The sequence below is a fragment of the Petaurus breviceps genome, unplaced genomic scaffold (genome assembly GCF_028583685.1).
Source record: "Petaurus breviceps papuanus isolate PSGF00001 unplaced genomic scaffold, PetGlider_PUasm1.0 81, whole genome shotgun sequence".
Lineage (NCBI taxonomy): Eukaryota > Metazoa > Chordata > Mammalia > Diprotodontia > Petauridae > Petaurus > Petaurus breviceps.
In genome coordinates this window covers 8,894,235-8,918,070 of record NW_027186546.1, presented here as the reverse complement: position 1 = coordinate 8,918,070, position 23,836 = coordinate 8,894,235, and the positions used below count along the sequence as shown (strand labels likewise).

At 36.4% G+C, this 23,836-nt stretch overlaps 2 protein-coding genes across 5 annotated transcripts in view; one reads left to right on the top strand and one right to left on the bottom strand.

Moving 5' to 3' along the window:
• Positions 1-1,234: 1,234 nt before the first annotated feature.
• LOC138176143 (ATP synthase subunit gamma, mitochondrial) lies at positions 1,235-22,351 on the bottom strand. 3 transcript variants are annotated; one of them, XM_069106917.1, is made up of 10 exons: positions 22,217-22,351; positions 16,066-16,100; positions 15,373-15,504; positions 8,497-8,701; positions 7,334-7,477; positions 7,120-7,184; positions 4,979-5,134; positions 4,291-4,387; positions 2,395-2,432; positions 1,235-1,364 (listed from the first exon to the last, which is right to left on the bottom strand). In XM_069106917.1, exons 1-9 carry the CDS (start codon positions 22,270-22,272, stop codon positions 2,426-2,428), a joined length of 897 nt encoding a protein of 298 aa, XP_068963018.1. In that variant the 5' UTR covers positions 22,273-22,351; the 3' UTR covers positions 1,235-1,364; positions 2,395-2,425. The 3 variants fall into 3 exon arrangements, with proteins under 3 accessions (XP_068963018.1, XP_068963019.1, XP_068963020.1); XM_069106918.1 differs by lacking the exon at positions 2,395-2,432; XM_069106919.1 differs by lacking the exons at positions 1,235-1,364; positions 2,395-2,432 and having other exon boundaries at positions 4,287-4,387.
• Positions 22,352-22,455: 104 nt separating this feature from the next.
• Positions 22,456-23,836, top strand: part of LOC138176142 (DNA/RNA-binding protein KIN17) — a 42,933-nt gene continuing 41,552 nt past the window's right edge. For both annotated transcript variants that reach the window (XM_069106915.1, XM_069106916.1), the window contains exon 1: positions 22,456-22,670. In XM_069106915.1, the coding sequence (XP_068963016.1) occupies positions 22,557-22,670 (114 nt within the window). In that variant the 5' untranslated portion in view covers positions 22,456-22,556. The remainder of the gene's footprint in view (positions 22,671-23,836) is intronic.

The following is a 23,836-nucleotide window of genomic DNA, read 5'->3' as shown; positions in this document are numbered from 1 at the left end:
CAATCTTGAACAGTCCTTAAGTACTTTTGATTGCTTGTTAGGTTATGAATGCACTCATTTTTTCCATTTTGCATACCTATGTCTTAAGAGCTACCCAAATATTGAAATGAACTATATACATTTTAGATACAGGGAAGGCAAAGCAGCCTACGTTGACACAGTGCCACCCTGAACAAGAGATAAGAGGCAGCATGTGGCAGGGAAGTCAGACTTCCACTATCTTGACCAACATCTCCCCTCAGAACCTGATGGAAACAGCAAAACAGCCTGAGCCTCAGCCTTGGGAGTACAGCCCACCACCCAAACCATCAGCCCTGCTTCCAGGCCAATCCTTCTAGCCATCAAAGGGAACAGTCTCTGTGGAGAAGTGGCCCTTCTCATCACTAGCAATGACTGCTAACCAACTGCCAATAGGCAGACAGGCACAGTGAGTGGCAGAACCTCTCCCTCCCCCCCCAGACCACTAGTCTTGCTTTCATCCCTGCCCTCTTAGCTGTCATCTAGAGATGCAACTCTGGTGAAGGGGCCAGCCACCCACAACTGCTACTATACACATGGCAGCTAAACCAGGTTAGCTGAAGCAGCAAGACACCCTGGGGAAGAGAGGAGGCAGCATACGCAAACTAAGTAAGTCTGCCACCTCACCCCATAATGGAGTCAGCCCAAGACCTCAAGCCTCAAAGCCTTGGGAATACCAATGCTTCCAGCCAGTGCCCACAACCATCTTAGAAACTAAACCCGTGAAGATGAATGCTGGCAGCTGCTCCAGCCACAGCTACTAAAGACCCAGAAAACAGTTATTGACACCAAAGACGTTGTCACTGTCAAATGGTTCAACATCAGAAAGTAGTATGATTTTTATAGATGGAATGACATTAAAAAAGAGACATTACCATCCATCCATTCCCCTTAATACCAATAAGAAGTGTCCAGGAGGAGGTTATATACTCTGATTATTTTGATCTTACTAAATATTACTCTTTATTCTCAAATCACTAAGCTAGAAAGCACTTAAAAAAACTGGGGCGATATTACAAAAGAATAAGAGGGGGAAGTTCATATTCATCTTACCACTTATAAATCACATTTAAAAGTTGTAAAAATACTCTTCTCAGTTGGTTCCTTTGATAACATTCTACTCTGAATACAGTATTTATACAATAGCAGTAACTTTTTTTAAGTTAAAAAATATTTAAGTTTTGTATCACTGCAATGAGACAACATAGAAAAGACATTGTTTTCACATAATTTGTTTATTGTAAGATAATTTACAAATATTTTGTCTTCCATGTACACAATGAAATTCTTCTGACAGACAAAAGTAGGCTAAACTAATTAGCTTGATTCATATTTCATGTCTTTACCTGAAAAGTAAAAATAAATTGAACAAGATAAAATATCCTAGAGGTGGTGTAATATACCCTAGTGCTTTTAAAGAATACTCTACTATTGTTGTAGGGCAGCTAGGTGGCCAGAAGGATAGAACACCAGGCCAGCAGTCAGGAAGATTCATCTTCCTGAGGTCAAATTTGGCCGGGGATGCTAGTTGTATAAGACCCTTGGGCAAGTCACTTAATCCTGTTTGCTTCAGTTTCTCACCTATAAAAACAAACTGGAGAAGGAAATGGCAAAATACTCTAGTCTCTTTACTAAGAAAAACCAAATGGGGTCACGGACAGTTGGACACTACTGAAATGACTGAACAACAACAGAATGCCATTGTTGCAAATTGTCCTAATCAGTAGCTAATATAATTATTTAACAAAAGAATAAAATTTTATGACATGCTTTCTATTACTGGGTCATACTCCATAACTGACAAAAATATCGATGGCATCTCTCTTTCTGTAAAAAGAGATCTACACTGTTTGCCTATCTCAATAATACAAGAATCCATCATTTTTGTGTATAGGTACTACATATGTACATACATAACCCCTTTACAACTTGATAGATGGTGAATAGCTGCTAGGGCATTCCATCAACATATGTCTAAACTGGTGATAAATCTCTCCATTTTTTAGCTAGGCTGCTTAATGTATAGAGCCTTTCCATTTTGGTTGGAACTGCCAAAGTTTGTGCTCTGCAGATATAGCCTAGAAGAACTTGTAAGACTTCAGTGAAGGGCTTATCTAACCTAGCTTCTTCCAATGATTAGAATATTTTTGGAGTTTATTTTTAGAAAAGGCAAAAAAAAAAAAGCCCTCAAACACATGGCACTTTCTATTAGGCTATACTTTTTAGTTAAAGCCATATCATGTTAAATCTACATATTAAAAAATTACTCTTGTTGCTTTTAAAATAATTGTAGTTTGTTAAATTAATGAAATTTCTATTTTTTTCTTTCAGGGGTTCAGAGGGATGGGGAAGGTAGGTGAAGTGTCACCACTTTACCTCTTGAATTTGGATAAAACTTGGATCCTGGTTAGTTCCTGGTTATTAGTTAGAGAAAAAAAAAAACACAAAATAAGCAAAGCAAGAAGCATCCCATGCAAGTCAGCCAATCACATTATTTTAGACAAAAAAAAAAAAGCACAACTCTACCTAAAAAGTTATATATATAAATTTCAAACATTCCTACATAGCTTTATCAATCAATCATTTACACATATAAGTTATGAATTTCATTTTGGTTAGAAACTATAAACTTTCTCCATGCAAACTATGCATAACACACAAACAATAAAAATGTTGTACCCATGGGCAGCACTCAGAATCAATAAATGCTGCATTTCATTCATGTTTTATTGATGAATATAAAAACACACATAGGCAATAAAAATTAAATGCTCTATTCAGAATAAAGGTCATTTCCTGGTTTCTATGCAAGCTAATCTGTCATGTTCACAACCTACCTTTAACTGCACAGATAATATTTTTACGGGAGGAGCAAAGTATACATCACAAAAGAGAAAATTTTCAATTTGCTAACTTCTTAGATCACTTTCTAATTATCTAGATGTTGTTCCATAGAGGTATACTAGCACAAAAATGTTATTTGTAGGTCTTCTCCCACCTGAGGAATCAAGACCTTTAGCAGTCACAAAGTGCTTGTACAGGATGAAGTACAGACTTAGGAGTTACAATGGCTAATCAGAAGCCATGGATAAGAAACTGAGAAAAGGCAGGTAGCAAGTGAGTGGGGCACAGGCAACTGAAGTGATTATCTTTTAGAACAGTCTTTGAAGCTTTAGGTTTGTCTGAAGTATCCTAGGTATTAAGGAAGCATAGAATTAAGTAAGCCCTATGCTTTCCTCTGTACGTTTCCTAACAGTGTTTCTCTACCCCACCACCACTCCATGAGTTGCAATCCTACAGAAGTGATGATACCTGTTTCAGCGTACATGTTAAATTCTGCCTCGTGTTTGTTTCTACACATGTATCATCTCCCCTGTGGGACTGCAGGAGCTCCCATAGTTTGTAAGGAAAGGGTTGGTCCTTCTTGCAAAGGCTAATCTTTCTATTAGGCATCTTGATCTCATTGCCCCCCCCCCCCTTTATTTTATGCAAGGGGCATGCTCCCTCTAACATTTGAGCCTTTTCATATCTAGTGTTTCTTTATCCACTGGTGCTATACCACCATCTTCATGCATGACTACATATCTTCCATCCTTAAAGAAATCCTTCATTTGATTCTGACACCCCTACAACTATCACTTTACACCTGCTTCATTTCACAGCAATATTCCTAGAAAGGCCATGTATACTCTTCCTGCATTTCTTTTTCACTCATTTCTTTCTTTTCTTCTTTTTAAAAGTTGGGTATTTCACTATCATTTAGGCTGGAAGTGCAAGGGCTATGTGTGAATCCAGTCCCACTGGTGACTGGCATATAAGCTTTCACCTGCTCCATTCCCATCTGGGCTGGTTAGCCCCTCTGTAGGCAGTCTACGATCTTACATTGATACTAGGTACATGTAGCTAGATATGTTATACAGGCAGCTTTCAGCACTTTTTTCACTGCTACTTTATCATACAGAGATAGCTTATTGGAGACCGTTTGCCGTAGCTTCATCTTTCTAAAGACCAACAATTTCTTATTAATCTGATAATGGTAAAAATGACAACATAGTCATTTATAAAAGAATTTGAGCTTTACTATTCAGTCATGTTAGCCAGAACACACTGGAGAAAAACTCATCTTCATCAGGTCTTTTAATAATGCCAGAGCAAGGCAGAAAACAATCAGGCAATTTTTGTTACCCTCAAATTTCAGTAACCAAAGACTAAAATTAACAGAAAATGGGGATGCAGGAACTATATCAATATAAAATCTAAACAAATACTTACAGAGCTGCAGCACCAGAGATGATTTCAATCAACTCCTTTGTGATGACAGCTTGGCGAGTACGGTTAAATGTCAAAGTCAACTTATCAATCATTTCAGCTACAAAAAAAACAAAAACAAACCCCATCAAACATATTATATATATATGTGCATACACACATACATACACAATTTGACAAAGAATCAAACAGCAAAGCATTTTTTAGCCTAGCTCAGAAAATTAGGTTGCCTAAGAGCCCTAAAAATAAGACGAGTTACTAGTACTAAAACACTAGTTATCTTCTTAAAAGATTAAGTATAGAGTCTCTGTCCTTATTCAGGGTAACCACTTCCAACACCTCAAAGTATATCTTTACCACTTAAACAAGATAGGTATACTTTTGTAATAAAAAAGCTTCAATTACATAGTACTTTTTTAAAGTAATTTCATTTCATTTCTTTCTTATGAGAAAGATACATAAGCCAGGTGGTACTAATATTGTATAAATTTTTTAAAAGTTTGGGCAAAAGTAATCCAAGATTATGTTACAAAACAGTGACAACAGAGAAGACCTTGTCACTGATTGAGATGTTGTCACATTTCTTCATATAATTTTAATGTCATTACCACTCAAAAAGTTACAAGTATGGAATTTCAATAACATCTTTATGTTTCTAGGCTATTGAATTTACTCAATATAGTATTCTTACAGGCATTCTTGCTAGCATTGTCCATAGCTGTCATTCTTGCACTCTGCTCACTGGTGGTAGACTCCTTAAGAGTGTAGTAGATGATGTTTGCCAGGCTATACTCTTGATAGTTTTGCAACACATCAGCATCAATGTCATCATAAATACTCATACTCTCTGTTAAGACAAGTTAATAGTTTTAAAACAACAAACTTAGTACTGATATAATAATGAAAACTCATTTTTATGATCAAAGTTGATATGACAGGTCAGAATGCTTTTGTTCCAACATTTTCACTTCTATTACTCAGACTGAACACATCTCTAGAACAATATATTATTAATGTTTCAGTGGATTACAATAGGCAGTGTATTTTATATCTTTCCAGAGCTTTTTATTTAACCTCAAAGAATCCAATTAAAAGAGTAATGCTAAAACCTCATGGGAGATCACAAAGCCATATATCACTCCCACTTTGTGAGAGTTTTCTTGTAACAAAGTAAAATAGTTAAGTAAAACTAATAATACAGTGCCTTCATCCAAAAGTACATGTAACATATCACATCTATAGCAACCCCTCAGCACTTCTATGGTTTTTAAGAGTAAGTTTTATTGATGTCTTCTGTTTCTTACATTGTCAGTTATCCCTAGTATACTTTCTCCTCCTCGCAAAGAGCTATTTCATATAACAAGTAGTATTTTTTAAAAAGGAAAAAGAAATCAGCATCCAACTCTTATTAAAAAAAAAAAAAATGAAATCTATTTTCTTCCTTTCAGTCCATGCCACACTGGGGGAAAAATGGGAAAAAAAATTCTTGTAACAAATATGCACAGTTAATCAAAACATTTTTTTTCAATGCTATATATAAAAATGTTTCGTCCTATACCCTAATCAATCACCTTTCTGTTATCGTTGAAAGAACTGTCTACTGAATTACTTTCAAATAAGAGTTTGCATTTTGCGAGAAATATGAAAATGTTGCTCCACAGAATGAGAAAACTTTAGGCACTCATAACAGAAAGGAAGAATTAGAAATTGCTTTGAAATTTATTGAGTTAACTTCAAAACTGACTTACTGGAATTGGGAATCATGAGACAGTATCAATAAAGAAAAATCAAGTTTTTAAAAAAATAAAATCAACTTCACCAGGAATTATTGTACATTTAACTTCTAAACACTTGGAATAAGACTAAGTATTGAAATTAAGTTAGTAATTAAAGTACTCCTAGAAATAAAGGTCCATTTTAAATACAAATATTCTGTTGGAAGTTATTGTATGATGGTCAGGGAACACTACAGTCTCCAAAGAAGTGAAAAGAGTTATCACTCAAAAGTAATGACTGAAGCATTTAAAGGTGGGTGTAAAAGGCTGCAAACTGCACATAAACATGATTTATAAAGGTCTCATTGAGTATTTGAACAAAAAAGATGCTGGTTACTTGGCAAGAGCAAGGGATAACCTGTGTGATTTATTGGTATTCTCATGATGTCAGAAGAAAGCAAGTCAGGACCCCCAAATGTTGGGTGGACTCCTTGTGAACACATGGGAAGACATGTAAAAGCATCCCACTGGCATTGATGATTTGTAATTTGTTTTACTGGAAGTAATAGTCATCCATCTTGATGAGATCACATATTCATGAGTATTTAGATAAGTAAAACAAAACAATGTTATAAATATAGGTGATCACAGCAATTAGGAATCAATCAAGATGGACTGAGATTTTGCTGAGACAAATGAATTTCTCCCAATGTTAAGAAATTCCTACAAAAGGGCCTTGTTTTTAGCACTGAAAGCAAGCCTTCAGTGCTCATTCTGTAACATCATTTAGGATCTTTTTCTTCCCTTGCCACCCCTGGGCAGATAGATTAAACTCTCCTTTCTTACAAGGAAAAACGACTTAGCAAAGATATTCAATATAGTGATCATACTGTACGAAGTATGCAATATTCTTCCTTAGCCTCTGCCATGAGAATTTCCTTCAATATCTGATTCCTAATCTTTAACACAAATCTCTACCTAAGCCCTGAGGGGCAAAGACCATTTCTTATTTATCTGTCTCCCCTAATGCTAGGCACGTTGTGAAATGATTAAATGCCTACTGAATGACAAAATATTTTATGACACTGAAAACATATTCTTAAATTTTAATACTTACCAGCATTTGCAATGGTATTTAGGGAAAAGAGGGGTTTTTCTTCAGTCTTATATGAGATAACGGACCTAAAAAAGATGAAAATAAATATAATTTTCAAAATAATTTGTTTAAAACATGCCCCCATGTATTTGTGATTAGTGATATACTTATGTGAAATAATTCTGTTCATATTAATACATTTTATAAGTCTTTCACTTAAAAAAAGTTATGTTACCTGAATCTATTGAAGATAATAGATCCTTCATCAAATTCATACCCAGAATTTAGTAGTTCAAGTGCAATGACTGAAGCATCTCCAAAGGTAGGGGGCTTCCTCCCCACTTCTTTAAATGTCACCAAGAAGTGGTCAGAGTGAGTTCTAAAACAAAATCATGTCTCTATTAAAGTCACTGTAATTAGTTTAGTCAAATACTACAGATCAAAAGGGACAATGTGGAAAATATCCCACAGAGCTCTCTGTGGGTTTTCCTGAAGTTCACCACCTATTCTGGACATGCTTTCCCTCCTATTCTTGGCAACTGTAAAGGGCTAATGTGGTAGCAGTAAAGCAATGGTCCTTAACCTTTTTCGTGTTACGAACAGCTTTTGGCATTTTGCTAAGGCTAGTGGAACCATTCTCAGAATAACGTTTTTAAAAATGCATAAAACAAAATACTTAGGATTATGAAGGAAAATAATTACACTGAAATATGATTTACTGAACTATAAAAATTAAAAAAGCTCACAGATCCCAGGTTAAGAACCTTTGGCCTAGTATTATACTTAATTCTTTTCATTTCATTTCTCCCTTTCCTTATTTTTCTGTTTTGAAAGATTACAAGCTTTAGCATTGGAAGGGACATTGGAAATCACCTTTGTACCTCACTAATGGGACCTATCTTCTGGATAGACATTTTAACTATCATCTTAAATCAGTCTTAATCTTAAGTACTCATGTTAAGACAGCTTCAGAACAGAATGTTTATGAACTAATGCCAACAACTTCTGACAGGCTCTGTATTATTTAATGTATAGCAATGGGGAAGAAGGAAAGAAGCAGAAAACATGGTTAAAAAAAAGTATTTTTTAAGAGTCACATTATGGAAAACAATGAACAGAAAAAATATAAAGCCCCACCTAGAGTAACTGCCAATTTATAAAACACTTTCTTTATAAAAGCTCTTTGAATTGGGTAGTAAAAGGATCATACCTTATAATGGATAAAGAATTGAATCTTAAGGAGAATGGGTGACCTGTCAATTATCAAGTATCTAGCAGGTAACAATCATCACTTGTACTCAGGTCTTCTTACTCCAAGTCCAGTGCCTTCCCTTTTCACTATTATTTCAAAGAAATTCTGCTTTCTATTTTTGACCAAAGTCTGCAATAAACACTTACCTATGAAGTATGCCTCTGATTTTGTCACCAACTCCAACAATCATAACTTCCTTACCAGCTGCTGTGAGGGTAGCAACCTCATTTTTCATCAGTTTAGCAACTGAGGAATGGATAGCACCACAAAGGCCTCGATCTGAAGATACACCAATAATGAGGTGTTTCTTCATGTCTTCTGGAGCCTTAATATCAGCTTTTTCATAAAGAGCTTAAAAAAAAAAAAGGAAAATAAGTAGATTTAATCATGAATAGCAATAGTTTAACAAAGGAAGAATTGGCCGGTTTTAAAAATAGCCATCAAAATCCAAGTAATCTCAATAACAATTTAAAAAAAAATGACACTATTTCAATACTTCTTACAATATGGGTCATATTCTATAAAAAAACTTCACATAAAAATTCAAAGCCCTCATCCAAAAGTCTTCTACTCTCCAAGAATACTCAATAGAACTAAAGTCTAGCATATAATAAAGACATCTGAACAGTCTCATTTGTCAATCTCATTAATAACAGAGGGGTCTGTTGTCTTCCAGAGGCATGTATCTAAGACATAACAGAGAATAACATACCAATCTGTCAAAATACTACTACCCATTTATAGTAACTCAGAAGCACAAATGATATTAGAATCTAGAGAGTGTATACTAAGGATTACAAAGCCTAAGGCAAGAAACTTAAGACAAGGGAAGCATAATTGGTACTGTCTTCATCATTGCTGCTCACTGATGGCAGGAAGTATAGAAGAAAAAAGAATTGAGAACAATATAAATAGCTGATTAAGAAGATGCAGGACTGAATGACAGGCTCCTGGCCAGGAGAGAACATAGCTAACAAAATCTGGTAAGAATGTATTTGTCATACACAGGACACACAAGAGCAGATGGAAATTTACAACCCTGCAGTTCATTCTCACCAGATCTGCAATGGCAGCCCTATTCAGCACAACCAGACCTGAGTTGCAGCTTTTTGTATTCAAGTGTGCTATGGGACCCATTAAATTGAAACTAAATGTTAACAAGGACATGCTGCTTTGGATGTAAAATTGGTGGGTCTACTGCCATGTACAAAGCATGCTAAGTGTTAGTTTACTCTTTCCAGAGATATAGTATAGAGGAGCTTGTGCCCTAAAGTGTTAGGGGAAATGTTTGTATATTTATTTTAGGTATATCTTTGAAATAAATAACCCTTTGTAAAAGACAAAAAAGTATTTGCCTGCTGTCTTACAAATCTAATAGAAAGTACTTTAATTGAAAAACGATGCAAGAAAGGATAAAACTTATTTTCACTAAACTACATACCCTAGCAAATAGTTTGCAGAAGGAAAAAAATCCAAGAAATAAGACAGCATTAAAACCACTAATCTCAAATGTCTATATATAAGAATCCAAAGTTTAGGAAATAAGATAAAATAGAGGTCCTAACACAAGCATGCAAATTTGATTCCACTGGGGACTTGGTAGGCTGAAATTTATGATGGGAAACCCATGACTCTGGATAGGTAACTTTTTCCAAAATAAAGATAGGTCAAAGGGGAAGGGTAGTTATTAGTATCTATTAATAAGATATGCTCATGTGGGGAAAAAAATCCAGAGTTCAAAGGAAAGAAGTATGATGGAGAGAATATGGCTACAGGAGGAAAATAAAAGTGATTTTTATAAGAGTATATATACTACACAATATGTGAGGCTACAAAGCATTGTGTATAGAGAGCTGACCTCAAAGTCTGGAACACATAAGCTTATGTTCTGCCTCTGACACATGTGGCTCTGTCACTGGTTAAGTAATTAACCTCACAGGGCTTTACATACTTCTCAAAGACTTAAATTTCAGAGAACTTGCCAATTTGTATTGGTAGAAGGCATTTCTTTGCTCTAGGCTTCCCCATACAAATGAAATCATAGGTCTAGTCCTCATCCCCTATTCTATTGACTACCTACATAGAAAGAATAGGTGAGAAATACAATCATAAGCTTGCACAGAGGCATGATATAGTATAATGGGAAACCTCAATAATTCAGACAACTGCTAGAGTTTTCTCTGACAAGAGTAGCTTAACTTTGTAACTTTAATTAAAACATTTTTAAAAGGTGAAAGGACAAATATGGTGAAATTCAATTCTGGATCTGATTCTTGTCAACAGGGAAATTTTGGTTACAGGAACAGAAATGACAGAAACCTTGAACAGAATTACTATTTCCTCTTATCATTTGTGATGGAAGAGAGAAAAGTGGGCAACAGTCTAACATGAACCTATGAGATTGGAAAAGCAAATTTCTAAAGAATCCAAGGATAAAAAAGCCCATCGACTAAAATTCTACAAGAAAAAGCCTAGGATAAGCAACAATGGAGGAGGAACTTCATACAAAATAAAGTTTTAAAATTCAATAGCATAAAAATCCTCTAAAAAACATATACAATTCAAGCAGTGGTGGTATGATCAGAGGTAATTTACAGGAGGTCTGGGGATGTAAAATAGCAATGATGAATAAAAGCAAAAGCATCAATGATAACACTCTTGCAATCAGTCCCTATCGAAAGTCAGGATCATCTATAGTAAAGTAGTTAAGAGGTCACAGAATTTTTAGATGCAATAAAGAGGCCACAGAATTCTTACACGCCACGTATCCCCAGTTCTTTCATCTGATTTTTATATGGCATGTACTTAAGGTCCTTTTATCACAGTGGTTGCCTTCCCAAGGATTCTCTCCAATTTATCAAAGGGAAGTGCTTTGTTAATGACATGAGGAAAGTGAAATTATCTTTTCACTTGAAAGAAAGGAGAGTGAAGGAGAAGAGAAGAGGGGAGAAAAAGGAGTTCCACATCACTATCGGCAAAAATAAATCTTAATTTTAATAGTGAAAGGTGGGTTTTCATTTTATCATACACTGGGCTTAATGAGATTTAAAAAAATAAATTTTTTTCCCTTCTAAAACATGGTTTTCCTTCTGCACTGTCCCTTCCCTAGAAGTTCCTAGTCTTAATTCATACTGAAATTCAGTAATTAATATTTTAAAAATCACCACCCTCATTCAGGAAAATAACTGTGAGGTAGCATAATATTCCTGAAATAAATCCAAAATTCCTGTCTTACTATAGCTAAAATTCACAGACCACCACCAAGGACTAAATATTTGATGTTTAACACAATGATAAACATTCTGGAGAAGTGTCAAACTCAAAGCCCCCAAGCTGTCCCACAAAACTCCCCAGTTGGTTTGACCCAGATTAAAACGTAATTGGGAAATGCTTGACAAAATAAACATATAACACAGATAATCTTAATTAGTGGTTTCCTAATCAGTTTCTATTTGAGTTCTAGAGGTTAAGAGAAAAAGTATCAGACATGATTTGTGCCTTCAAGGAACTTAAAAAAAAAAACACAAGGAAGTAATTACAAATAATATAAAATCAAATGTTAAATTTTGTAGTGTAGGACATTGAGAGCAAGGAAATAGTGGAAAAAGCACCAGCATGGCATTTGAAACACCCAGGTTCTAGGTCAAGGTGTGTTACAAACTAGTACCTCAACCATGGTTAGGTTTCTTAATCTTTGTACTTTACTGTTTCCTCATTCATCAAATTAGAGGGAATGGACTAACTAGGGTAGAGAGGAAAACTTGAGACACATATGAATTCACTGAAAATGGAGGGAAAATATCCTAGCAGTTGGTGGACAGATAACAACCACCAGGATCTGTATTAAGTTTGATATCAGTAGAGGATAAGTATGGAAATAGCAAGAGGAAGCAAGAAGTATTCCAACTCTTTCACTGATATCAGTGAGCTGGGAGGTATGAGGGAAAGTGCTACCAGCAATGGGAAAGAATGGCCTCCATATATTCAGGGAAGCCCCATCTTAGTGAGTGACAGAAGATGGAAGGAACTGACACGAATATATAACACCAGAGCCATTATTTAATGAGAGGCCAAAAAAGAAAAAAAAGAATATTTCCTCCCAAAGTGAAAATATACATGACCACATAAAAACATGCACCAAAACAAATATTAAGAGAAATATAAAAACTTTTATTTAACCTAACATCATGCAAACTGGCAAAGATGAAAATAAATGGGATCAGCCAATGTTGAAGGGGCTCTGGGAACACAGCCTACCTAATAAACTACTGGCTGAGTAGAGAAGTGATCCCGCTGTTGAAGCTATCAATATGGAATTATCTAAGAAAAATTACTAACTGTCCATACCTTTTGACTCGGTGACCCTATAAAGAGAATACAACCCGAAAGAAATCAGAGAAAGAAATAAAGGGTATACCAAAATATTCACAGCAGTACTTTTTGTAGTAACAAAGAAATGGAAATGAAGCAGATGTCTGCCAATGGGAGAAGAGAAGAACTGAGGTATATGAATATAACATTATCATGAAATAATATAGGATATGAAGAATTAAGAGAAACATGGGAAGATTTGTATGAAGTGACTTGGAGTGAAATAAACTGAAATAAGAGAACACTATACACAGTGAGTACAACAACGCAAATAAGGTCATTGAAGTTGAATTGGAAGTAGTTGAAAAAACAAGGGGTCTTGGAATATAGGTTATTTCTCTTTACAGGAGAAAGACAAGGAATAGGTTAGACTACTGCATACACTGTTAGATGTGGTCACTATATTTGATATTTCTGCATAAAATTTTTTGGTCACAAGGGAGGGTTCAATCTGGAATATGCTGACAAAATGACTGTGATAAAAAGAAAGAGGAATCAATAGAATTAATTTTCTTTTAAAAATGACCTATCACAAAGGAAAAGCCAAATGTATGAAGTGTTTATTGTACAGACTATATGACATACAAGTGAATGGATGGTATATTACTACCCATTAGTCCATCAAAAGGTATATTTGGGGTATATACTCAGAGCAAAAGATCAATCTTTTTGAAAACCAATATTCTCCCAAGTGCTCTTGTGTGGTTATGAAATATAAAACTACAATCTTTGAAATTAAAATCACCTGTGACCTATGGGGAATGATGGACATAAAAGGCATTTACCAAAGATGAGGACATACTTGCAAGAAGAGGTTCAAGAGACATGTTCCAGTAAACATTTGATTGGAAAAATAGCTATTCTTACATAAAAAACAAGATAACAGAAAGAGAGCTGCTTAAGTAGCCTTGAAATATACAGAGCTAAAGTCTTCCATCATACTGAGCAGATTCTCTGTGGAGGATTCTTGAAAGACATGGAAAAGAAAGGCAGAGGATATGAAGGCATGGATGGATGGATTGTGATCCCAAGAGGCTATTATCAATCAGATCATGGATCTGTTGGTATAAGTATAGAAAAAAAAAAAGAACCTTAAAAGGAACATAGGAAAAGTAACCAAGGTTGAAAGGATAGCTTTAGGCTTTGATGGGAAGCTGATCAAAGAAGTTGGAGGGGCTAGTCTTACTTCCTGAGAAAATTTTGTATTATTTCTTTATATCATAAGTAAATAAAACAACTTAAGGAGTTTCTATGAATATATTAGTCAAAGTAAGTCAGAAGTTTCCTCCAAGAAGTAGCCCCAGGAACTATCAGACTGAGAATCTGGTTTTATTAGGAATGAAAGACAAGAAATTTTGTAGTGACCCAATAAGAGTTCATGTTTGACTGTCAGGATCAAGTAACTGCTCCATAACAAAAACATAAAAACAGGCTATTTTCTCTCCTCAAAGAGAACTCTCTTCTTTCCTGAGATTATCAAGGAAGATGAAAAGTTCTTTTAAAAAACATGAATACTTTAGAATTAAAAAAATTTTTTTTAAAAAGTATATGAGGTAGCAGATCCTAACTTCTTTTACAATGTTAAAGGGCAGAAGAATGTGACCCAGGGAAGGAAGAGAAGGGCCAACAAAGACGTGCAGTCAAATAAAAGATAAAAGGCTTTTCTATAAAAGGACAAAATGGATCCTATGAGGAAGAGGCTGTTGCCTACAACAAGTAATGATTTTGTGAACCAAGATATGGCAATAAGAGAGAGATCATCAGGGTAGCTAGGTGGTGCAGCAGACCACTGGCCCTGGAGTCAGGAGGACCTGAGTTCAAATCTGACCTGAGACACTTAACACTTGTTGGCCATGTGACCTTGGGCAAGTCACTTAACCCCAATTACCCTGCCTTCCCCCCTCCAAAAAAAAAAAAAAAAGAGAGATCATCCAATAATGGTCAGAGGAAGACTGGGTAAATAGTAGTAGTAGTAGTAGTTACTTGCTAAGAGGTAGTAAAGACAGATTTGTAATGTTTCATAAACTCATGTACTTCTTTCTGTCTTGTGGTCAGTAGCATATTCCTATAATAGTATCACCTCTGTTTCTCTTTGTTGATCTTTACCATGCCTCTCTTTTCTATTTTTTATATTTTCTAAGAGGACTTCATAGCTTATTATATGATGCTATCCCACAGCTTCTCTGTTTATCTAGTTTTCCTTTAAAGAAAAGATCCTGGGGGACTAGGTGGAGCAGCAAATAGAGCATTAGCCCTGGAGTCAAGAGGACCTGAGTTCAAATCTGACCTCAGACACTTAACACAAAAACTAGCCTCACATGTGACCTTGGGCAAGTCACTTAACCCCAATTGCACTACCTCCCCCCCTCCAATAAAAAAAAAAAAGAAAAAAAAAAGATCATTAAAAATCATTTAGTTCAAACTCCTACTTTAACAGATGAAGAAAGTGAAGCCCAGAGGTTTAATGACTTCCCAAAGAAGATTGTGTAGGTCCTAGGTAGTATGTAAAAGAAACAGAATTGAAATGTCTGACTACAAGTTCAGTGCTTTTCTGCAATATTTCTAAAGAACGTTTTTTAATAGGCTAATGCAGCTATTTCTCTTTAAAGTAGTCTTTTCCGTCTTAAGAATCAATTGCACTTTTCTCTTACCCAAAGATCCAACTCCATATACTCTGGCTGGTTTCAGCTCTCTCTCAGCTCGGGCATACTTTGCAGCTGCCACCATTTTCATAGACTTGGTGATTTTCTGGATGTTTTTGATTGATTTCAATCTCCTGGTAACTGAAGATACCCAGAAGTTAGAACAATTAAAATTCTCAAAAAATAATACATAATTAGTTGTGTAGAAGTACACTGGAAACCCCACATATTTCTTTCTTATTCTCCGTTAAGTCACACAAAACATAGGACTTCAGGCCCAGAAAAGATCATACACATAATTTAGTCTAATCTCTTATTATTTCAAAATTGAGGAAAATGAGGTACATAAAGTTTAACTGACTTGTCAAAAGTGGCACAGCTGTAACTATAAACAAAATTTCCTAAATGTCATTTCATTGTACTTTTTGCTGAACACGCTGTATATATATATAGCCACCTTAATAACTGAGTTCAGAAATATCATGGGTTAAAGTACTAAGTTTAAAAGGAATGAATTATAGAACTAGATTTGGAATGTACCTCAGAGTCAATCTAGTCTAGCCCCTTCATTTTATGGATGAGTAAATGGAAACAACAGGAACCAAAGTGACTTGCCCAAGGACACAAAGGAATGACTAAAATAATCTTTTGGAAACCAATATTTCTCCTTAAAACACAAACTGAGACACACAAAATACTTACTATCTTTTAGGGTTGCCATATTTCTGACTTGGATCCTGAAAATAAAGAGAAAACTTTAAATAATATCTCCCCTCCGTTTGAACAGGCTCCAAATTACAGCCCTGCCTTTGCTCCCCCCCCCATTTTTATGAACAGCAGAATCATGACTCTTGAAGTATATTTTGGTTTCACTGATTGATATATATCAACCTCTCCACAATTTTTCATCCTCTGTGAATCTTCTGCACATCTTTTCCCTTAAGCCCCCTACAGGGGGGCTCTATAGACTACAGTAGAGTACTCTTTCAATACACTATTGAAAATATACTTCAACTCCTGATATATTTGATATTAAACTACCATTTAAGTTTCTCTTATCAAATAGCCATTTTTTACCTGTCTCACTACTCCAACAAGATGATACCACTGTTTGACAAGACTAGCTTTCGCATTTGTGACATGAATCTCATCTCAGAGCCTTTGTCATGCTATTACCCTCTTTTAGAGAGGGCAGAGTCCCAATTTTTCACTTGTACACTTCCTTTAAGGCTTTGGTCAAATACCACTACCTTTACAAAGTCTCATCTTTATATCTGCCTTTCAACAAATTTTATTCCATTAACAGTTATAGTCCTTAATACAATTGGCGTTTTCCCACTTGTGACAAAACCACACACACACTCTCAAAAACTGATAGAGAATATTTAATCTCTTCAACTAGATTATAAACTTCTCAAGGGAAAGAACTCTTTGTCTGACATTTTTAACCTGAAGAATTATCTAGTATAGTGCCGGTCACATGGCAGTACCTGTTGGTGCATGTATGCATATATGTATACCTAAATAAAATTACTTGAATATGCAAATAACATACTTTCTTCAACAGTCCAAAAATGCTCTGTTCTAGTTATAGAATGAACCACTAACCAAGTCAACCACATTAACTACTAACTTAAATCACAATTTAGACCACAGATGATGAAGATTTGAATTAATTTCACTTTTACAACCACAATTTTAAAGCACTGATTTACTTTCAAATTATTTTAAATTTGTAGCTACATAAGAAAGACTGAATGAATTCACTAAGGCTAAAGGATGTAGATTCTTGTTACTTCTTTTACAAAAGGTGGCATTCAGGACATATAGAGAACTGATAAAAGTAAGAGCCATTCCCCATAGATAATAAACCAAGGATATAAATAGGTGCTTCTTAAATGTAGAAAAGACTACCAACTGTGGCAACTGAAATTTAATAAAAGGGTAAATTGAGGCAGATGTCTAAGATAATATTAGCAGAGGCATATTTCCTTGTCAATAAATGGGTCAATGGTTTGCCTTCACTTACGCCCAAAGATCCCAAGCAAGAAGATAATTCCCCTTAAAGAGGTTTTGAGGAGTATAGAACAAAGAACAGAACAGGGTAGATGGCATAAATCATGGGATTAAAGACAAGACTGAGTACAAAGTTGAGGTACAGGGAATAACACGACTGGTTGGAAATTTAGTAATGGAGACTAGCAATAACTCCTCTTCTTTCATGAGACTAAGAGCACTCATTGTTTGAGTCCAGGTGAGAGATAGCAGCCCAGACATCCTTGAAGGATAGCTGGATGGAATAAAGCTACGGTATCAGGCTCTACTCCCTTTCTTTCACAAACATTCCAGGAGCCTGAGGCTAGAAGAGGTGAATTTTTAAACTTAACCCATTACAGGCCAGCAAACTCTGAACTAGGTTCAGAGACAAAGAATCATGACCTAAGCTGCTAAGAGGACAAAATCAACTAACTGTGAATAGAACAACAAAAGAATATAGGAACAATTTTAATCCTCTTACAATTCTATGCAAAAATGTTCATCACCTAATAAGAGAAATACATATTAATACATCTCTGAAGTTCTATTTCACACTCGTGCAATTGGCAAAGATGATGAAAGAGGAAAATAACATTGTTGGAAGGGTTGTAGGAGAAGAACACACTAGTGCATTGTGGCAAAATTGTGAACTGGTTCAATTGTTCTGGAAAGCAACTTGGAACTGGATTAAAATAAACCCCACTAAACGGTACAAAGAAATCCAATTAGGCATCTACCCTAATTATGGTCAACAGATAGAAAGGTAACACAAATAAAATAATATTTTGAGTAGCATTTTCTGTTGTAGCAAAGAACTGGAAACTCAACAGGTGCCTATCAAAGGGGGAACAGCTCAACCAACTATGGTATATAAATGTAATGATATTACTGTGCTATAAGAAATGACGAATACCAACAAGCACTGATTAAATATCTACTATGATATAATAGATTTAGAGATGTTATTTATACAATAATCATAATTATTGAGGAAAAAACAATTTTTAAAGACTTCAGCATTTTGATAATGAAATATATTTCCCATCTCTTGGGAGACAGGTGATAGACCAGAAGTACAGAATGAGATGTGTATTCTCCCACATCCAAAGTGTTAATCTGTTTTGCTCAACCATATCTATTTGTTATAAAGAAAACTGGGTTTGTGGGTAGTGAAAGATATATTAAAAAAAAAAGCACCAAAAACAAAAACAAAACAAAACCAAAACCCTTTTTAAAAATATGACAAAAAAGGGTGCAAGATAAAAAGAAATTTTGTTGCTACCTTGTTGCAACACTTAAATATATATTCATCTATATGTATTTCTTTTAAAAAAAGTTATCCATAATATTGGCCTGCTTGAGTGACTGACTCCTTTTTACTCCTGAAATTAAATACCTCACACTTAAAACTGGCCCCAACTTACTTTTCCAGATTTATTGTGATATATAACATTTCATGTCCTATTTATAACAGAATGTCCTCTTTTCATATATCAATTTAGGTTCCCCCCATATACATATGTTTTACAAATTATCAAAGACAAGTTTTTGCAAATTACCAAAATATACCTGTATATGTTTTGATCCCCTCTCTTTTCAACATCACTATCACTTGCTATACTGATTCTTTTAACAATTAAGTCTAGAGTTTTACTTATCACTCACATCTAAACAAGCTCCTAGAAGGCAAGAACTGCTTTGTGTTCCCAAGTGAATGAATGAAAAAGGTTTATTAAATGCTTACCATATCAAAAGCACTGAGTATATAAAAAGAAAAGCAAAGATAGCAAATGCTCTTAAGTATGCAAACTCAACATTTATATAATCCTTATACATAATCAAGGGCTTAAAAAATATCTCCTGGGAGTGGCTAGGTGGTGAAGTGAGTAGAGTGCCGGCCTGGGAGTCAGGAGAACCTGAGTTCGCATTCGACCGCAGACACTACACACACACACACACTACACACACACACACACACTACACACACTACACACACACACCCCCTAGCAGTGTGACCTTGGGCAAGTTACTTAACCCCAACTGCCTTCCAAAAAGCAAAAAAAAAAAAAGTGCTGTACTGAATTAGTTTCAGGCTTATCCTTTTGGTGGTTGTAAGCATAAGAGGCTAAAGACATGGAAAAAGAAGGAGTGAGACCTGGGAGAGTACAACTTGAGAAGGGACAAGATGTCATTTTCCAGAGAGCCTCAGGTCTCTGATAATGTTTGTTAGCAGCTCATTGATTTACTTACTGAACTATCTGGGTTACAAACCATCATACTTCACAAACACAAAGATACTCAACCACTTCAAATTAATGATTTTTGTCTTTCTCTAAAAATTATTTTAAAAAAAATAGTACAGCATTAAACATCAGGGGTTGACAAAATGAAGTTCTTAAAATGTGGTACCTATCACATTTGCAAATTGGGATAATACCCTGTACTACCTTCTTTACATGGTTATTATGATCAAATGTGTTATGTGTAATATACTTTGCAAGACTTAAAGTTATATTTTAATTTGGCATCATCATTCATTAACAGCCATAAACAGCACATGGCAACCATTCAATAAAATAATTTTGTTTGTGTATGTCTTTCAAGAAAAAAAGCAATGATAAAATCTTTTAAAAGTGCCTATAAGAGTCAATATCAAAAAGGTGATTTAAAACTAAATTCAATTTGTAATTACATAAATGATATCTAAGTAAATATCTCTTCATTTTTCTGTAAGCAGGTGTTCCTTTTTTCCCCCCTACATGGTCTATTTTACCTCAAGTGTGCATTCAGACACATATACTTTCAAATTTTAAATCCAAAAAGCAGGTTAACTATGAACAAGAACAACAAATTATGAAAATCAGATGAAAACAATTGTGGTGGGAGAAGAGTGGAAGCAAAGATGAGCTTTGAGTAACAGTGGTGCTTAAGAGAGCTCATGACCTGCAGACCTCACATCACTGTAAAAAAGACCACTGAGGAGAGGACTCCAGACTTTTGAGGTTCTAGGATATAGTCTTAAATAGTATAGTCTTAAAGTCCTATGTTTTCAGTCAGGACTTGGGTTTGAATCCCAGCTCTTCTACTGGGCAAATCATTTAACTTCTCTGGGCCTGTTTCCTTATCTGTTAAATGAAGGTATCAGACAAGACACTTTCAAAGGTTTCTTCCAGCTCTAAGTCTAATTCTCTGGTCTAGTTGGTTCTACAAATGAGGGTCCTAGTTTAAATCAGACTTTACAAAACATTCTCTTGGCTACAGTTAAAGTACAGGTCAAGGATTCCATGTGAATATGTTTTGACCTTGGTTTCAGAAGATTTTTCACTTCAGTTTAAACTACAGTAACCACTTAAATAAAAATTTCATATAAAATTTAACAGGTGATATTAATACAGCAAAACAAATACAATGTTTTACTTAAGAACTACTTTGTTAAAATAAAAAAAGCCAAAACCAAAAAATCCCCAAACTATTTTGTTATGTCCCCAAACAGACTGACCTACACTGACCTCTGAAAACCACATGGATAATATTTTGTTAAAATATTTTCTAGCTTAAAAAAGTTACTTCTCAAATCTCAAGATAAAAAAAAAATCTAGAAATCTATACAGCTTTAAGGATTTAACTGCTCCAGCTGTTCTGACGTTTCACCCCTTTGATTATAAATTAGTTGCTTACATGAAGATTTTTAAAAGACTACCAAAATCTCCCCCCCCCATTTTTGCTTCATACAGCCAATAGGGAAACACTCCTTATTCTCCTAAAAAAGACCATAAAACAAGACTTTCTTTCACTGTAAAACTTGAAACTTCCTACAGAAAGGTCTGTAATTTCTTTCCAAGAGATAGCTAAATTCTTCCAGATTTTGCATAATCTCCAGTATGCCAGCATTCCAGTACCGCTATCTTTATTTCTGCCTCCAAAGTTTGTCCAAGAACTACACAAGTTCGTGAACACACATACCTTCAAATCTCCTAAAAGCCTTAATCTGTGTGGCAGCAAACAATGGCACACATGCACTCTGCTCCCAGATCCTAGGACATAATTGCTTTAGTACTTTGTGACCTTCCTAAGGAAGTCTGCTACATAATTTCCTGCAAAATCCTAATTCTTTTCCAGCACCCAAACTACAGGCCCAATCTTTCTTACACAAGAATCTTTAAAAACCTCAATATTTCTCCCTCTTTGGGTACCTAACTTAATTCAATGAGCATATATTTTAAGCACTCTCCCTCACACAAAAATCCTTAAAAACTACAGTATGTCTCCCTCTTCGGACTCTTCTTACTCAAAAATCTTTAAAAACAACAGTTTCTCCCTTTTCAGATACCTAATCCTTAATTCAAAAAGCGTATCATAAAGCTCCTACCATGTGCAAATCACGAAGTCGTGGGGCTACCCGGGCCCTTGACCTTCCTTTAGCTCTCAGGGTGGCTTCTGCACTCTTGACCCTCTGGGGCTCTAGGAATCGCGCCGTGGCGGCCTCATCCATACTGCCCTTAAAGCCGGAGGTTCAGGGTCATCCCTTCCCCCACCCACCTGGGTAGACTCTCCGACCCTGAACCAATTTCGGGTCTGCGCACCCAGGGCACAGGTCCCTGGGGTGGCCTTCCTCGTCCTCCCGCCCATCCTGCAGGCCAGAGCTTCCCCCGGGGCCTCCTTGCCTCCGAGGAACAGGCCTAGCCGGGGCCCTACGACCCTCTTCCACCCTCACGCTGCCACGTCCTCAAAGCTCTATCGCTCCGGCGTCCAAGCCTATTTTGTTAATCCCCCCGACCATTCTGCCTCTGTCCTGCTACCCACGGGTGTCGCGTACCATTGCGGCTGCAGAGCCCAGGCGGCAGAGCCTCCGATAGTAGCTCGACAGAACATGGTGGTACCGGCCCTGCTGAAGGTCGGGCAGACGGACCTCACAGCGCATGCACCGATCGCTCCCCCCGCCTCCTTTCTCAGACTTTTCCCTCTCAAAACCTCGCGATATTTCAATTAGTTTCTTCCTCCCCTCCCCCCATTCTCCCTCCCATTTTTTTCTCTGTCCCTCCCAATCCCTCGCTCCCCGCCCTCTGCTTTGCTTCCGGTTGGCACCACTTCCGGTTTGTATGGGGTGAGCGCCGAGAGCAGAAAAGGGTACTCAGTGGTCGCTCTCTCTTCTCGACATGGGGAAATCCGATTTCCTCACCCCCAAGGCCATCGCTAACAGGATCAAATCCAAGGGGCTCCAGAAGCTGCGATGGTATTGCCAGATGTGCCAGAAGCAGTGCCGGGATGAGGTGAGTGTGTAGCCCAAGCCTGGGCTGCCTTTCAGTTGATGCACTGCGCGATTCTCGCACCCGGAGGGGCCTTAAGGACCCTGGAGTCCCGACGCTGCTGGTTCCTGGTTCGGAGAGACCGCGCAGTGAATGGTGCGCGTGTGAGGCTTGTTTGGGGAGCACTTGAAGGCGTCAGTCAAGCTGGAAACGTTTGTTCAGCGTCTCCTATGTGCCAGGCACTGGGCTAAGCGCTGGGGATACAAACAGGGGCAAAAGACAGCCCTGCCTGCCCTCAAGGAACTTACAGTCTAATGGGGGACACAACCGGAGAACAAATACAAAGCAAGTTCTATATAGGATAAATAGGAAATAAATAACTGGCATTAGAATTAAGAGGTACTGAGGAAGGCTTCCTGGAGAAGGTGGGATTTTAGCTGAGACTTGAAGCTAGGGAGATCAGTAGTCTAAGCAGAGGAGAGCATTCCAGGCTTGGGGGATAGCCGGGGGAAAAGCCTGGAGTGGAGAGATGGAAACGGCTTTAGAATAAAGACTATTCCTTCCCAACTCTTTTTTATTCTGAACTCCACAAACCTGAGCACTGCTATATGTACAGAGCGGCACAAAGAAAGTTGTACGTGAAACTGCGAATCTTTACTACATAGAGCTTTATTTTCGTTTTAATTATATAATAATAAATTTAACACATAAAAGCTGTTCTGCTCGTCTGTATTCGCTGTTGTAATGACCATCTTTTTTCTTTTTGGCAACTCTGCCCTCAGCTCTCTTTACCAAATTGAGAAGAAAGAACAACAAAAATTTTTCACATATGCATGGTAAAGCCAAACAAATTCTCACATTGGCGGTGCCAGAGAATTTGTGTCTTATTCTGTAATTTGAGTCTGATCTCGCTCTGTCAGGAGGTTACTAGCATGCTTCATCATTGGCTTCTGGAATCATGGTTATAGACCAAATCTTTTCTAGCTGTACTTCAATCAAGAAACCAAATAACATTCTGTATGATACTATGTTATAGGGGAAAGATTGCTGCATTTGGAGTCATAGAAACGATTCAAATTTCAATTCGGGTTTTTCAACTAATTGAATGATAGTTTTTCGCTCCAGGGATCTGAAATGGTTTAAGAAGGCAAAAAGTAATATAATCTTCTAACTCTTCTATATATCCCTAT

Excerpts from the sequence above, each read along its gene's own strand:
- LOC138176143 (XM_069106917.1), bottom strand. The coding sequence starts at position 22,272 with ATGTTCTGTCGAGCTACTATCGGAGGCTCTGCCGCCTGGGCTCTGCAG. Across the intron at positions 7,185-7,333 it reads ATTATCTTCAATAGATTCAG|GTCCGTTATCTCATATAAGA; the intron begins GTAACATAACTT and ends CATCTTTTTTAG. Across the intron at positions 4,388-4,978 it reads CAATGCTAGCAAGAATGCCT|CTGAAATGATTGATAAGTTG; the intron begins GTAAGAATACTA and ends TTTTTTTTGTAG.